Source organism: Rhamphochromis sp. 'chilingali' (assembly GCF_963969265.1).
Source record: "Rhamphochromis sp. 'chilingali' genome assembly, chromosome: 9".
Classification (NCBI taxonomy): domain Eukaryota; kingdom Metazoa; phylum Chordata; class Actinopteri; order Cichliformes; family Cichlidae; genus Rhamphochromis; species Rhamphochromis sp. 'chilingali'.
Genome location: NC_137936.1, coordinates 37,523,728 through 37,540,805, shown reverse-complemented (window position 1 = coordinate 37,540,805; position 17,078 = coordinate 37,523,728). Strand labels below are relative to the sequence as shown.

The 17,078-nt window shown below is 41.9% G+C and overlaps 1 protein-coding gene across 5 annotated transcripts in view; it reads right to left on the bottom strand.

The window, feature by feature from the left end:
• Window positions 1–1,022: 1,022 nt before the first annotated feature.
• rbpjl (recombination signal binding protein for immunoglobulin kappa J region-like) overlaps window positions 1,023–17,078 on the bottom strand; it is a 30,964-nt gene continuing 14,908 nt past the window's right edge. Inside the window, exons 3-12 of one of the 5 annotated variants that reach the window (XM_080891142.1) lie at window positions 15,330–15,464; window positions 13,920–13,990; window positions 13,695–13,810; window positions 9,709–9,886; window positions 8,264–8,401; window positions 7,091–7,203; window positions 4,675–4,815; window positions 4,377–4,532; window positions 4,125–4,228; window positions 1,023–2,860 (exon numbers count right to left, since the gene is read on the bottom strand). In XM_080891142.1, the coding sequence (XP_080747268.1) occupies window positions 2,560–2,860; window positions 4,125–4,228; window positions 4,377–4,532; window positions 4,675–4,815; window positions 7,091–7,203; window positions 8,264–8,401; window positions 9,709–9,886; window positions 13,695–13,810; window positions 13,920–13,990; window positions 15,330–15,464 (1,453 nt within the window). In that variant the 3' untranslated portion in view covers window positions 1,023–2,559. The remainder of the gene's footprint in view (window positions 2,861–4,124; window positions 4,229–4,376; window positions 4,533–4,674; window positions 4,816–7,090; window positions 7,204–8,263; window positions 8,402–9,708; window positions 9,887–13,694; window positions 13,811–13,919; window positions 13,991–15,329; window positions 15,465–17,078) is intronic. The other 4 variants (XM_080891140.1, XM_080891138.1, XM_080891141.1 and 1 more) reach the window with 4 other exon arrangements.

Sequence of the window (17,078 nt, the reverse complement as noted above, 5' to 3'; positions counted from 1 at the left end):
GGGCTGGAACCTATACCCGGCTGAGACACTGCAGACAGGCTGTCGCTGGGCCAGACAACCATTCACACTTACGGTCAGCTTGGAGTCACCGGTGAACCTTACCCCATCTGTGTGATTGGAGGTGGAGTAGCTGGAGAGTTTACAGAGAAAATCCCCAGACTGGATCAGAATCAGTAAAACTAAATGATGAATGTGTGATGAATGTCCACTTAGAGTCTATTATTAACTTTCTTCTTCTTTTGGTAGGCTATGGTGTGTTGATATCTGTGCATTCCTGTATTATCCTTTTGTGTTACACATTTCTATGTTTTTTTCCTTGCTACCTAGCCTGACCTGTCTGCCCAATGTGATGTTTGTGTATTGTATGTACGGTCGGCAAGGTCTGTCATCTCGGTTGTGGGCAAAAGACCTGCAACTGACAAATAAAGGCCATCTCTCTCATCATCATCTTTTGCTGTGGGAATCACCACAGCAGATCATCTGCCTCCATCTGACCCGACCCTTAGCATGCTCCTCCTTTTCTACCTTCATGAATCTTCTCTCTGTTCTTCGTCTTTTCCTCCTGCAGGCAGCTCCATCTCCAGCGTGTTTAGTCCAGTGTATCCACCCTCCCTCCTCTGCACATGTCCAAATCATCTCAGCCTCTAACTTTGCTCGACCTGAGGTGGCGGACTTATTTCTAATCCTGCTCGCTCCCAGTGAACATCTGAACATCTCCAGCTGTTTCACATCACCGTTAACTCTGGACGTTTCTGATCCAATATGGAAATGTCATTTTTAATAATCCACATGTTTGATTTCTCAATGATTTTGCACCTATGCATTAAGATACAATTCATTATTGAAATGCATATTATTCTGTATAACTCTTTCCTTGAGTTATTTAAAATAATACATTTTAATGCTAAACAACTTGAAATAATACTGAAGTAAAAAAATGTACCAAATGATTTCTTGTCTAATATTCTGATTTCCTGTGGGTCTCCACTCTCCTCCACCTTGGTCTTAGTCCCGTTTGTGCTGCTCTATTGGGAATAAAATGCTGGAAATATCACTGGTGTGTGACATGTAACACAGAATAATATTTCACAAGATTTTAGATTTATAGAACAAACGGGCCTTGTTCTATTTGATAGTTTGACAACAGGTTTTATTGTTTTGTCTTTTCTACACTCAGATATTTCTTTTGTCCATCACTCACCGGAGCAGCGCCTCTGCTGACACTTTGATAACTTGAACTGTAATTCTTCCCGTGGGTTTAATATATTAACATTAACATTCACGCACATCCAGTGAGAGACTGACACCCAGACTGTTTGTCACAGAATATTGGGTTCAAAAACTTTGGGAAGCACATCGTTTTACTTTGCTCTCAACTCACATCCATCCATGACATAAACACATCCTCCCCTTCACTGTGATCCTTTTCATTTTTGAATCATATTGAAGGTTTTACTGCCACAGAGACCCTGAACACATCATACAGGACAAACAGTGTTTCTCTGGTGGCTGCAAAACTCAGTGATAACTCACAGTGTGTTTGCTCACACTGAGCACTCATTTGCACTTCAAAACCAGGAACACTGATAAAGTGATGTTTAATGTTCAGTGTCCTTCGTAGACTCTGTGGTGAAAGTCTCTTTATCGGCCTGCCGTCAGTGAGGTCAAAGGTTAGTCAAGCTTCACTAGCACCTGATTTTAGAACGCAGGTGTTTTGTTCCACAGGAGCTTTAATCCAACAAACCACAAAGTCATCCTACAGTCTCAGTCTCAGATGTGTGGGCAGCTGCAGCTGATCTTCTTTAAACGATCACATGAAAATATTCAGATGTGATGAAAGCTCAGGTTTTATCTGTTCTTATTTCGGATGGTTGCCTTTATTACCTAAGAAATGTATAAAAAAACAAATTTTCCTTAAACTCACATATGCAAGGATCTAGTGATTTATTTTTATTAATGTCAAGACTTCTTCCTGCCAGCGTGTTTTCATCATACTGCTGATCCACTGAGATCAACACAGCTGTACATCCAAGTCTGTGCTTCGGTTTTGGTGTTGAAACGTCTCTTTTTTTATTAGTCTGTCACTAATTAGCAGGTAAGCAGATTAACAGATGTGATCACATCTGGCTCCAAAATGAGGCTGAGGTCGAACTGCTTACGTGGAAGCTTCAACAGAGAGACATCAGTGACATCAGGGGGCGTCAGCCGTTCTTTTTTTTCCATTTCATCTCCTGTTTCCCGTTAACACTTGTCTAAAGCTATTAAAGGCTTTTAAAATATACAATTTCTGTCAAAGAACTTTGTGCTGAAGCCTCGATTAGAAATCACCGATATGAAAAGTGTCGCGTTAGTTTCAGTCACGTGACCGAGGAACCTGTTTTCATTCGTGTGCACTCGTACTCGTGTAAACATATGATTTTGCTTTCTTACTGAGCTTGAAGAAAACGCTTTAATTTTAATGTGCAGAGCAGATGGAAGGAAGGTAATTATGATGTCACACCTGTCTCCAGTTCAGCTATTTGTACAATTTGATTTCTGTGATTCCTGTGAACAAACGAACTAACTCTGCATGAAGAGGTGAAAATTGGCTCTGGTGAACTCCTGATGGATGGTCTCCAACAGGATGTCATCGTCTTGTCCTCCACCCATCCCTCCTTCTCTCTTCCCTCCTCCGGCTGTCATTCGGGCCGACGGGGGCGGCTGGAGCTCAGGCGTGTAGGTGAAACTGTAGGAGGTGCGGTAAATCAGTCCATCCAGTCGGACGAGAGACAGAGGGACGGTGATGACGCGCCGCAGACAGCGCCAGCCGTCGCTGAAAACCGAAACATCGGGAACGACGCAGAGCAGAGATTTGGGAGACCTGTGAGGAAAAACAAGGACATGAAAGTCAGAGCTGTGGTCTGGAAAATAAATGAGAAGACAAACTTCGAAAGTTGCTGACTGCTGTAAAGATGTAAGGAGCAGGACGTCACTGGAAGCACCAAATGATCTGATCAAATATAAAACAGATAAAGTGAAGACCTTTAAAGAGTTTTTAAAGACATTAAACTTAAAATGTAACTCATCTGTATGAACTGTGTTGTAGAAAGATGCAAAAAGAAAAGTAAATACAGTAAAAGGTATAAAAATGTGACAGAAAAAGAAAAGAAAGAAAAAATGCAAATGTGACATTTTTCTATACCTAATACTTCTTCAGTTTCTCCTTTCTGAGAATTTGAATGAAGCTGTTTAAGTTAATGAGTATAAACTAAACATAAACGTGTGGCTGGTACGAGGTCTGAGCAGACAGCAGACACTGTGAATGCCCTTTTATAAAATATTTTATTTGAACCTATATTGCGCCTCTGGTTGGCCTGGCAGGGAGGGATCATGTTCCTAATTGGCTGCAGCTTCTTGCACAAACAGCACATTGTGGACGGCTGTTCTTCACACACGCTGCTGCAGAGCCTCGCGGTGAGCCGCTCTCACTGTGACCCTGACTTACGATGCCTCAGCACTTCAGGTGTGGGATCTGAGGTGGATCCTGACTTCAGAGGCCTGTTTTACTTCGGTTTGGTCACATGAGATTCTCTGAGAGCACGGCTGGATGTCAAGTTTCTGTGATGCCCGTCTGTAAATTACAGACGCCCACATAAGAGTTAGAGGGAGGATTGTTCCCTGTGAGCCAAGCTGAGTTCCTCCTACTGATGTTTGGTTATAACATAAACCTCTTTATACATCGCTCTGGTCCAGGCTTGGCTCGGACTATCAGGGCGGATGAATACGGGTAAAGAGGAGACTTTTTTACATTGATGTCATAACTTTCAAAAATGCTTCCAGTTAAAGTTGCTGAAAAAAAATGCCCATCATATTTTCCCAGAGTCCTGAATTTTATCCTTGAAAAAAATATGGTGCATTTTTCTATTTTCAACAAAAACAAATGTTTTAGAAAATCCTCAACAAACTGCGAAAAGTCCCTCTAGCTGTGAGAAGCTCCGCCCCCTGCAGGGGCCATGTAAATTTAACAGGTTAAGTTTTTAGGTAAAAGGCACCATGTGACACTATTTTCCAGCTTTATATTTCGATCCTGCTGAAGCAGCTTTCCATGATTCAAAGCTGAAAACGACTCGTGATTGCTCGCTCACTTGTACATGGTCTCTGCTTCGCCGTTGCCGAACCAGACTTTGAGATGAGGAGTGAAGTTTTCTCCGTGAATTTCCAGCATGGCGACGTGCCCTCCACCGTTCACCTGCAGGAAGAAAAAAGGAACTCTGGATCTCCTTGTTTTGACTGAGTGGTTTGCTCCATTTCTAGCTAACAGCACATTTAGGATTTTATAAAAATATTATAAAACACATGAGAACCACACAATGTGATGGTTTGTCTTGGCACTTCACCTCTAACCCAGTGACAACAGGAAATGGGCTAACTGGTGTCGTGATACAAGCTAGACCCTGATTGAAGGTGAACTCTACGACTTCCACCCCGATGATGGTCCAGCAGGACCCGTCATTCAGCACCACTTTGCTGGGATCTCTGACGCTGAACGGGGCCTGAAGGGAAGAAAAAGATGGAGGAGATGGTTAAAAGGAAGAAACATGTCAACAGGACAAACGTGAAGGTGTCAACTGGAAGAAATAAACACAGGCAGGTGGAGGACGAATCGAAAACAAAGGCTGGGAAAGAGAAGAGAACCTGGTACTCTATGATGGCGTCGTTGGTTAGACACAGATAGGCGTGAGGGTTGTCTCGGAACTGAAAGGCGCACTTGTGGAGCTGAGAAACGGGCTCGTCCACGTCTAAGATGGCGTGCTGCTTGTTGACCTTTCGGATCACCTGAAGATGAAGAACTTTAGCTTAGAATCGATTTATGAATAATTAAAATATTTCCCCAATAATAACAACTTAACTGTTAGAAAAAAAAAAAGGTGCTATCAGGCATGATTTGGAGGGTCACTGTTTATCTGTTCTAGCAGCTCTTTGAGGCTAATGTGAAATGCAGTTCACATTTGTTTTAGTTGGAGCCAGTTCGCCTGTTTATGTGTGTAAATAAAAATGCATTGCAATAATTTAATTATAAGTCACTGAATTTACAAATAGGTTAAAAACTTTGGTTTATTACAAATGCTAAATACACTGAAACTCAGTGTGCTGATAGAAGAAAAAACAAAGGAAATGAGAGTTTTTAAATATAGAAAAATTTTAAAAAAAAGTTTAAATGATGCTTTTGTTTGGATTTTGCAGGTGGAGAATTTGAATTTGCTGTCAGGACACTGCAGCTGTGGGAGGATCACAGCTCGAGGCGGTGCGTCTGATTGTGCTTATGGACAGTTTCTAGATATAAAAGGGCTTAATCATCACTTTACAAAGATTTTAACATATTCACACATCCTACTGTGGTCTTATATAACTGTATATTATTCCCAGGTATTATTGCTGAGGGTAATAAAAACATAAATCTGTCTAATACATCTACAATAACAGTTTTTTTTTTTTTAGATCTGTTGAAGAAGAAATACCACGGGCTTCTAAAAACCATCCAAATATATCATCTCACAGATGTAGTCAGAGATCAGGAGAGTAAAAATAAACAGTGAGCAGCTGTCTGAGATAACACAACCAGCAGAAACTGAGCGATTCGGGTTTTAAAAGATGTACAAACGTCATCCAGGTGTATCTGTGGAGGTTGGACACTGAATTAACTGTGGTGTTTTCTGGCGCCGAGTCCAAACCTCAGTATTAAGACACTTAAATGTACCCTAAACTGCACCACACACACAATCTGAAACACTTTGTTCTCGTGCTGCTGAGCGTTTTGTCTTCACCTCTCCGGTCGCTGAACGCCGACCACGACCGCCACAGTCCAACGCCAGCTTTCTCTGTCTTTAAACAAACCGGCTGCAATAGGCCTCAACTACAAAAACATATAGAGGTGTAGTGTGCGGGTATACCCTCACCAATTACCAGCAGGCCAGCAGCTCAGGGTGTTATGACAGCAGTTTAGGAAGTACAGAGAAAGGGTGTGCTCAGTGAAATGTGACGGACTGCAGTGCAGACGTTTGTCTAAGAACAGCTCAAACTGTAAGGATATCTGTGGGATTAGCAGCTTATGTAACACCTGCACAGACACACATCTGGAAGTCATTCAGTATTGAGCAGCGATTATACCTTAACTGATTTTATGGTCAAATAATTAGTGCAGAGCGCACCCATTTCCCCACTAATTTCCAGCTATAGATGGTTATAAAGAGCTTCTTTTGTTGATAAGATATTGAAACGTCAACATTGATTAATCCAACTTACTTCCAGGAATCTGGTGTCTCGCTAACAAACACTTCAGCAGTGTGTCTGCTTTGGGATTTAAAGATTCTTAGTAAACTAGCAGGATTTTCCCAAATCTCGTGGTTATTGTTTTAATATCCTGAGATGAGCTCAGAGAATTTCATCCGAGACTTCTGAATTTACAGGGTTGTTTAATCTCAGTGGTCGATTGTTTCATGTATATCAGCCAAACTAGAAACTAGATTTAGGAACATAAACTGTGGCTAATCTGGAAAACACTCCATGTTTCCACCAGAAAAAACTATTTACTGCCCCAAATTTGGAACTAATGACACCTGTGGCTGTGGGAGGGGCTATTCCTAGAAATTTCCTAATGTTTTACAGACGCACACCTGAGATCCAGTCTGACACAATTTTCTTTTCACAGAAAAAAATAAATAAAAATCATTTGATTCTCCATTTTGTAGAAATGTGGCATGGTTAGAAAAAAGGCATTAAAGGGTATCTGGTATTTCTATCATGTTTATTACAAGATTTGTAATCTTTTCGAGCTTTGTTATTTATTATTATGAGGTTTGCTTCCATCATCTCACTGTGTCGTCCTCTGCAGCTGTTTAATGACACTGACTACAGCAGAGGTTTTCAAAGCTTTGGCTGAGTGCAGATAAAATTCACTGGAATACCAGTGAGGGCACATATGGTGGACAATACAAGGTATGCACTATTCACATACGCTCTGTGTGTGTGTGTGTGTGTGTGTGTGTGTGTGTGTGTGTGTGTGTGTGTGTGTGTGTGTGTGTGTGTGTGTGTGTGTGTGTGTGTGTGTTACCATGGGTGGCAGAGCTGCTCCAGACTCGGTGCACACTAGCTGGACCACACAGCCGTAACAGATGAAGCCTTCGCTCAGCACAAAGCCTCCTTGCTCAGCACACTGGTCATCTACTACATGCACGCGCGCACACACACACACACACACACACACACACACACACACACACACACACAACTATGCATGAATATTCATATTCCTTCCACTGCAGCACACACACACACTGACGGTTAATTTCTGCACATTTTCAGCTTTAGTACATTTTTTCCTTACATGACTTTTCTGCTAACAGAGGACAAACAGACCGTCGGTGTGCGTGATCGAAGAGAGGACCAAGTGCTGATGGATGAATGACTGAGGTTTGGGTTTTGGTGGTGGGAGGTCCGTGCACACAGGGCACTGTGTTAAATAAATAACCTCACAGATCTTTAAATGGACTCTTCTAGACTTTACTGAGGAAAACCGCTCACACAGTGACTGTATTTATGCAGGATGGCTGCAGGGCGAGAAGACACGTCTGCTGACTGGAGGATACACGTTTGACACCATCACAGACAAATCAGAGCCTGTTTTCATAGGTGCCATTTGATTTCTCACACACAGGACACCGCACGAATCCTTCCACATGCTGTGTTCCTACTTCTCTGTTTGGTTTAGGTGAGGATGCTGGAAGAATAAAGCATCCAAAAGACACCATGAGGACCACGGGTGTAGGTTCTGTTTGGGGACACCAGCAGACACACTTCCTGCCTATTGAATTTGTATACAACAATTTCTACCTTACATGCATCAATTTATAGAAGAGAAATGGGCAACATAACCCAGTAAGAGCTCTAAGCTATTCTGTGTTGCTCAACATAATTATTCTCCACATTGTTCATTCAATGCACTCATTTTACTGAGTGTGACTACAAACAAGAAGCTCAGGCAGTATAACTGTGCTAACATCCTTCATATTACAGTTTGAGGGTAAACGGCAGTTTTATGGGATGTCTGTGTTCTACATCTATGTTTTTCAGTTAAAGTCAAACTGTTAAATCATAAACTGAAAACATTATGACCTTCCCTGTATCCAAAGCATGTGTTTGTGTGTGAATACAAAGCTTTGAATCTACTGTACTGTTTGCACACAAGCGGTGACACATGCTGACACGGACACACACACACACTTACCCATGGTGATGGTGAAGGCCGTCCAGTGTCTGGCGCTCGCTATGAAAGCTCCTCTGTCCACCGAGAGGTAACGAGTGCTGACGGTCTGAGAGCGTAAACGGTTAAACAAAGCCACCCTGGAGCAGGATGAGATACACACTGCAGACACACACACACACACACACACACACACACACACACACACACACACACACACACACACACACACACACACACACACACACACACACACACACACAGTTAGTGGGATTTAAAGGATGTTTGTGTGGGACAGTCTGAAATTTAACCATTTTGAAAATAAGAAATAAACACAAACAAGCTCTGGTGGCTTGGTGACAGTCATGTGATGGAAACTGATTTTAATCAAACATTTTATTTTATTTTTTTTAAATATCCTGGTGCGTAAATATATTTAGCATAAATAAATCTCTGAGCATCGTGTTTCCTGTGAGCCTTTTATCAAATGACAGCTGGTAAAATGATAGACAATTGTCTCAGTGTGTGGGATGAAGGACAAGTGATGAGCATTTAGTGCAGGTCCACATAAAGTGAGCCCACTGGGAACCTGTGAGGCACAAACATGCACACATGTGTGTTTCCATCACACGTGTGCTCAGGCTTCACAGCAGCTCAGCACTGTGGCATCACAGCAAGAGGATTCCTGATTTGGTCCTTCAGTGAGGAGGTTGCATGTTCTCCCTGCGTCTCTGCATGTTCTGGTTTTCAGGTTAACTCCAGTGTATCAGCACAGGCTGAACTAAGTCACACGAAACCAGAGACCACTGAGACCATCTGTGTTAAACGTAGTCATTCTGTTTGTCCTTCCCTGATCTCATCTCAGGATAATAAAACAACAGCAATAATAATTTACTGAGGATCTGTGTTTAAACTCAACTCAAGTCAATCTGTGCGCACCACAGAGTGTCATCCCAGGATGAATGCAGGGAATCCTGAATCTATGTGAGGACCATGACTCCCACCCTAACATTAACCATCAAACTTAAAGGCTTCTTCATAGTTTCCATCTTAATGTCTGCAACGATTCACATGATGCAAACGTCATCAAACAGGCCAAAACACAGAGACAGTTAAATCAACACATTTCCCCCCTTTTGTTTCTGAATGAAATCCTTTTCCATAATTTTACTCAATTTCGGTTTCCTTTGATTCATTTTCAGTTTATTTAGGCTCTTTGCTTTTTGTTGTTTTTGCTCATTTTTTTTTCTTTTTTTACTGTATTTGTCACCAAGGAGACCAAAATAGTAAAAATCATACTAATGTCTAATTGCTAAAGAAATGACAACAGACCTCCAAAGCAAAACAAACACAAATATCCATCTCAGGTGATGTGAGACCTTTTCAAATGTTCATTTCTGCCACTTATCCTCAGTTTAAAAATAAATGGAAATCCCTGATTTGTTGGATTAAAAGTGGAATAAACCCACGATCAGCGTTCTTCATGGACTGTCTCTTCTGGGAGGGTTTGGAGATGACTTTGATCATCCGGCTCTGGAAAGAACCCACTTCCTGTCTGTTGTTCAAGAAGAGGCGCAGCAGCAAGCAGAAATGCTTCCTCTTGTCCTGATCAGAGATGAACAGCGACTTGGCGCAAGCGAACATCTGCTGACGAGACACACAGACAGCATGAGTGTGAGACTTATTACACTTCACATAATCAGACGCAGAGGAGGAAACTCTTCAGGAATGTTGTTTTTCATAAATAACTTTAATTGAAATAAACTTTTTCTGGTTATTTTTTTTCTGCTTTTCTCAGCATTTGAAGCTCGGCTGATAGGTCGTACAGTAATAAAGACAAAGCACGTCTGTTTCTCCATCAGTCGGTAAATAAGCGAAAGGCCGGCACACGGGCAGCGTGTTTGCAGCCGTGCAGTTTTTCTGTCAGACGCGACTGTTTGTTGAGTCAACAATGGCCTGAAATAAAAGGTTTAATGCTCGTGGCCGAGTAAACACACGCAGAGCTCAAACACAACAGTTCATACATCATCATTCACTTATCTGCTCACTTTCAGACAACCGCCTGAATGAAACTTATTCTAAGGACTCTTTTTACTCTTGTCACAGTGTAATATACATGTCATGTATCATATGTCGTAAAAAAAATTGTAGACTTTGCCTTTAATATGAGGTAGTTACAAAAAACCCCACAAATCAAAACAAAAGTATACGACGTGTACAGCTCGCTGTGAAAACACTGGTCGGTTGTTTAACGAGTGTAACAAACGATGTTTATGACAGCGACGTTAATAACTGTGTGTAAAACCGCAGAACTCTCAACAAAGCCGAGGTTTCATCACTGCTGCTTCTTTTCAGCCAAACCAACGTGGTGACAAAGAAAGTTCAGATGTGTGCTTATGGTTGTGAAAGGACCCATCTTAAATCAGTTCGTGACTATTTTCCTTCCTAAAACTGTACAGAGTCGTTTTGGTGCCTAAAACGAACCAAACAGCCGCTGAAAACACGAAAAAGATGAAATAAAAAGAAAGAATTTCTGAAACACATCAGACAACAACAACAGTTCCCTGTGTTATGTGTTTGACCCTGACCTCCACTCTGTATCTTGTGGCAGATGAAAACTTAAAGTGTTGTGTTTCTGATTTCTGCTTGTGCTGGTCACTAATCATGTCTGGCAGTTTTTTGTGCACTTCACCTGTTTGGTGAGGCACTCTGGATATTTGGGGCTAAACGTCACATATTCCTGTGTGTGAATTATAGAAATGAGAACTAGAAGTGCAGAATGCAGGAAGCAGATTTCATTTAAAAAGTAAATGGCCTGTATTTGTATAGCGCTTTACTCGTCCCTAAGGACCCCAAAGCGCTTTACATATCCAGTCATCCACCCATTCACACACTGGTGATGGCAGCTACATTGTAGCCACAGCCACCCTGGGGCGCACTGACAGAGGCGAGGCTGCCGGACACTGGCGCCACCGGGCCCTCTGACCACCACCAGTAGGCAACGGGTGAAGTGTCTTGCCCAAGGACACAACGACCGAGACTGTCGGAGCCGGGGCTCGAACCGGCAACCTTCCGATTACAAGATGAACTGACAACTCTTGAGTCGCAGTTTTAGTGCTGATATTCAGCTCGATCCAAACTTAAAGAAACTCAGAATGTCGTTTGGCTTTCTGAGCGTTACAGATGATCACAGTGTTGCTCTGTGATGCTTTCACTCCAACACTCTTATTCCACTGAGGGGCAACCAAAGACACTCAGTGTACTTCTATTAAAAAAGGATTTTACATTAACTTGATGTGTGGAGCTGTCAGGTATATTCTGATTTTTTTACACTCTATTATCACGTTTTAGAGCCGTCATGTTACCAAAATTCACTTCCCAAAATCTAAATTTTAGTTAGATTTCACAGTGATGATCATTTGAGACATGTAAGACTGGAATGGTAACGGCAACAATTTTGGTCTAATTACTGTGTAACTTTGCATAATTAATTAAACTTTTGCGTATGGGTATTACTGACTTTGTATTAATATTTCAGTTTAATCATCAGCATCATTATAGCATCTCTGATCAGTTATGTCTGAAAATAATAAATTAATAAATTCTGCAAATCTTCAGAAAACTGTTCAGGACAAAGACGTGGATGGATGGATGCAGATGGCTCGCTGGTGCCACCTCAGCCCCCATCAGTGAACACCTGGAGATGAATTGAGAGGATAACTAACGGATAACGGAGGATAACTAAGCTCCCGGCCCAGACGGTGTGTCTCCTGCCACCCTCAGACACTGTGCAAACGAGCTGGCCCCAGTGTTTTCTGGCATTTTCAACTCCTCACTGCAGGCATGTCATGTGCCTGCCTGCTTCAAGTCCTCTACCATAATCCCTGTCCCCAAGAAACCAAGGATCACTGGACTAAATGACTACAGACCCGTGGCTCTGACATCTGTGGTCATGAAGTCATTTGAGCGCCTGGTTCTCTCCCATCTCAAGACCCTCACAGCCCCCCTCCTGGACCCCCTGCAGTTTGCATACAGAGCCAACAGGTCTGTAGATGACGCCATCAACATGGCCCTACACTTCATCCTGCAGCATCTGGACTCCCCAGGAACCTACGCCAGGATCCTGTTTGTGGACTTCAGCTCTGCCTTCAACACCATCCTTCCAGACCATCTCCGAGGCAAGCTTTCCCAGATGAATGTGCCTGATCCCATCTGCCGGTGGATCACTGACTTCCTGACGGACAGGAAGCAGCATGTGAGGCTGGGAAAGAATGTCTCGGACTCCCGGACCAACAGCACCGGCTCCCCTCAGGGTTGTGTTCTTTCTCCTCTGCTCTTCTCCCTGTACACCAACTGCTGCACCTCCACCCACCAGTCTGTCAAGCTAATCAAGTTCGCAGATGACACCACCGTTATTGGGCTCATCTCGGACGGGGATGAGTCTGCCTACAGGAGGGAGGTTGAACGTCTGGTGTCCTGGTGCAGCCACAACAACCTGGTGCTGAATGCCCAGAAGACAGTGGAGATTATTGTGGACTTCAGGAAGCACACAGCTCCACTCCCCCCATCATCCTGACTGACACCCCCATCACCTCTGTGGACTCATTCCGCTTCCTGGGTACCACCATCACCCAGGACCTGAAGTGGGAGCCCACCATCACCTCCGTCATCAAGAAAGCCCAGCAGAGGATGTACTTCCTGAGGCAGCTGAAGAAATTCAACCTGCCAACACGGACGATGATGCAGTTCTACACTGCAATCATCGAGTCCATCCTCACCTCCTCCATCACCGTGTGGTACGCTGGAGCCACTATCAGGGACAAACAGAGACTGCAGCGTGTTGTGCGCTCTGCTGAGAAGGTGATTGGCTGCAGACTCCCATCTCTGCAGGACCTGTACACCTCCAGGACATTGCGGCGTGCAGCTCGGATCTCAGCTGACCCTTCTCACCCTGGACACAGTCTATTTGACCTGCTCCCCTCAGGTAGGAGGCTCCGGTCCATTCGCACCAGAACCTCTCGCCATAAGAACAGTTTCTTCCCCTCTGCTGTTGGACACATGAACAATAACCATATGACTGTTCCCACCACTAACACATGACCCTACGCTGTGTTCACTGCATCATTCCATGTTTGGCACTGATCACCACCTGCACTCATGTATATATCTTTCTACGTAGCACTTTTAATTCTTATTCTTACTTTTATTTTTTTCATGTCTATTTAAGTGCTATTTATGACAGTATGTTTGCACTGAAGCACCGCAGCAATTTCCTAATGTTGTAAACCTGCTCAACATTTGGCAATAAAACCCTTTCTGATTCTGATTCTGATTCTGACAAAGGGGGAGCGTAAATCCCAGAAAATTAGTGTCTGTGTCACAAAAGGAATTTTCTGACCGGGAACGACTGTCGACATAAACAGAGGTTTGCTCACGGCCACCAGAGAGCTCTCACCCTGGAGTTTGGCTGTTCATCGAACACCAGTTTGAATGCGTCTGCCTGTGACTGGCTGGAGCTGTCCAGGCACATGTAACCACACACTCGATACACAGAGTCGCCATAACCGGCCGCTGGATGGAAAAGACAATGAGAAGGAAAAACAGCAGTGAGTGGAAGAATGTAAGACATAAAATTCACTCAAATTTTAATGTAAAGCTGACTATAATCATCTTTATGTACCTTTTAAATGGTCCTGCATGACTTTCCATCCATGGCCAGTGATGTAAACACAAGGAGGAGGGCAGAAGAACCTGGAGGTGATGCAGAAACAGTCAATGAAACAGCAGATTTTATCCCACTAAACCAGTTCACGTGCTCATGATTTCACTAATCTCTACATTAAGATTTTCTTCTTCTGTTCATTCATCTGTTAAAATCAGGTGAGTCTCGTGTGTATTACAGGTATTACAAAACGTTTCTCTGCCTTAAACATCACGGGCAACAAACTCAGTCTCACTAATGGGAAATACTGTGAAATGTAAATCACATGACTGGTCAGACAAATAAAGCTTTCTTTGATTTATTCAAATGCATGTCCTGCTCAACATAAAGCAAGTTTAATTATAAGAAACTTGTTTGTTCACAACTCTAACTGTCGTGCATAATAATGGTTAAAGAAGGTGAACGTGCAGCCAGTTCACATCAGCCTTATTCAGCTGCATGAATATGACAGCTCAGGGCAGTTACAGGACACACAGAAGAACAAATTACATCATGAATAATAATCTTCAAAAGAATATTGCAGGACAGAATATGACATTAGAAAATCAAATAACAAAGGAGTTTTGATCATGCAAATTATCCTTAACACACAGCCTGGCTCTCATGAAACTGGCTGCACATAAAAAACTGCAAATAAACTTTGCAGTTTCTCAAAAACTCAAAAGTATATTCACCTTCCTCTACTTCAAGTCTTTAATCTCATCTTTAATTTTAGTTTTGTGTGCCAGTTGCTAGCTGTAGCTAGAGGTGAAATGACTGGTTTGTTATTAAGTTTCCACCAAATGTCAAATATGTTGCAGATTTCTTATTCATTTCTGTGACTTCATGTGTAAGCAAACAGGATTTCTTTGGGGTTTGGGTCCAAAAGAAATCATCTGTTGTTCTCGAGGAAATCATTTTATCACTGTTTTATGACACTTTGTGGATCTGTGTAGATATTAAAGTAACTGCCAAATAAACTTGGAAATCTGAGCCTGTCCCTCAGATCAGTCAGATTAATCTGTTTGTTAGAAAAAGATTTCTGTGTTGGGTTTAATAAAATGTGTTAATGCTGCAAGTTTATTTGTGTAATGTCTTGATGCATGCTCAATCATCATCATCATTGATCAATGAGATTAATGCACGCAGATTAATGATCATAAACTGACCTCACAGCCCATTGTTTATTCATGCGCCTGGTTTCAGTCATTGTGCAAATAAACTGTTTATAAAGTTGGGGAAACCTGCAGTCAGCTGAGACTGAAGAAGTCACCTGGATGAGTGACAAAATGTTTCTCCCACTGAAAACGTTACATCCAGATGAACAGAATCAACTGTTTTTGGATTATTTGTGTAATCTATTTTATTTCTATAAAATCATCACCACACCTTTTCTCATTGCCGTAGGACTTCTGAGCGACCTTGGCGTGCAGGATGGTGACACTCTGGTCTGCGTGGGCTTCTCGTCCTAGATCTGCTGATGTTCCCAGTAACTGACAGCCTTGAAACCCTGAGTTCAGTCTCCTGATTGGACGACAAGGATGTTTGTCACAAAGAAACGCAAAAAACAACACATAGTGTGTTTGTGAGGAAAAGCCAAGATTCTGATGGTGCTCAACAGAAAAACTATGCATAAAAGTGTTGATGGAGGTGCAAATGTTTGTGCAAATTTTATGACATAAAATAACTCAGCAGTTGTTAGTTTATCTACAAGTGTGAACATCACTGTAGCACTTCAGGAAAAATCAGGGGTCACAAATATTCATAATACAGGAATGACCAGTGCTCCAAAACATCTTCCATCACCATCATCGTCTGACTTTAAATCAGGCCCGTTTCTAAACTCTGTGTGATGTCTGCAGCATCTCAGCCCAGTTTGGTGTTTTTCACAGAAACTAAATGTGTGCAACGAGACTCCGTTTCAGGCAGACAGCTCACTGCCATCATAAACGAACACATGGACGTGGTTAAAGTGGTGAAAACCTGCTCGTTCCCTTAAAAAAACAAAGCTGAGTGACACATGAATGAAGCAGACTAGAGTTTTACCACCATGTTATCAAGAAACGAATCCCACTGTAGTTTGAATTACACTTTTTTTCATGTTCCCACAAAGTAGCTCAGACTAAGCACACAATTATCATCAGCAGACACTCCATCCATCTTTAGAAGAGACTCAACAGCAGCAGATATAAATACAGGCAAGCCAAAGATGGGATAACAGTGTTGTTAGAGACTCATTAAAACATGGAACAGTTCTTTTTATAGCTGGAAAACATTCGCCTGTTTCTACCAGCACAGAGAGAAAAGACAGGAGACGCAGTAATGTCACATTTTCACAAATTTAAGTTTCAGATACAGACTCGGGACCAAATGAAAGCAAAATAATCCTGTCTGATCAGAACTAGTTAACTTACAGGTTACTTGTACAAAAATAACATGTTAATACACATATGCTGATGCATATACATGCAGTTTATTATTCAATTCATGCTACTTTATATGCAGTTTAGATTTACAGTTTAGATCTATGGTTGCTTTTCTTTGTTGATCACTTGACTTCTGCATTCATGCTTATTTCATTTCTTCTTCTGGCCTCTGGTTTTTTCTTGTTTCATTTTGTTCCACAGAGCATCTTTGCTCATGTCTGGATCCATATTTTTCATTTTTTAGTAGATTTACATGTTCACAGTTAAAACAGTCAAAAGGATAAAACTTTTAGAACAGGGTGGACTCCTTGTACATACCCTGACCTCACTATTCAAAACTTGGGCCATGTTTAATATGAACATACGCCAACGGAGATATATGGATGTGTATGCATGTTTGGTTTTTCTTGCAAATAAAGAGAAACATTATTCAAATATAGGCAGAACTTAAAAGCTATTGTTTAATCACATTATTTGTTTCATGTATTGTTCATTTTCTCCTCTGATTGACATTTAATTTAAAGAAAAAACCCTCAAAGTCTTATTTCCGGTCATTAAATTTTAGATATTTCATGTTTTGACAGCAGGTAAGTGAACAGCAGGTGAGCCACTGCCAGAACAAAACTAGACTAAGTGGACAAAAGATTCCTGAAGCACAAATACAGACTTGGGTTTTCTGAATGGACATTTAGTATTTGATATTATGTTTCCA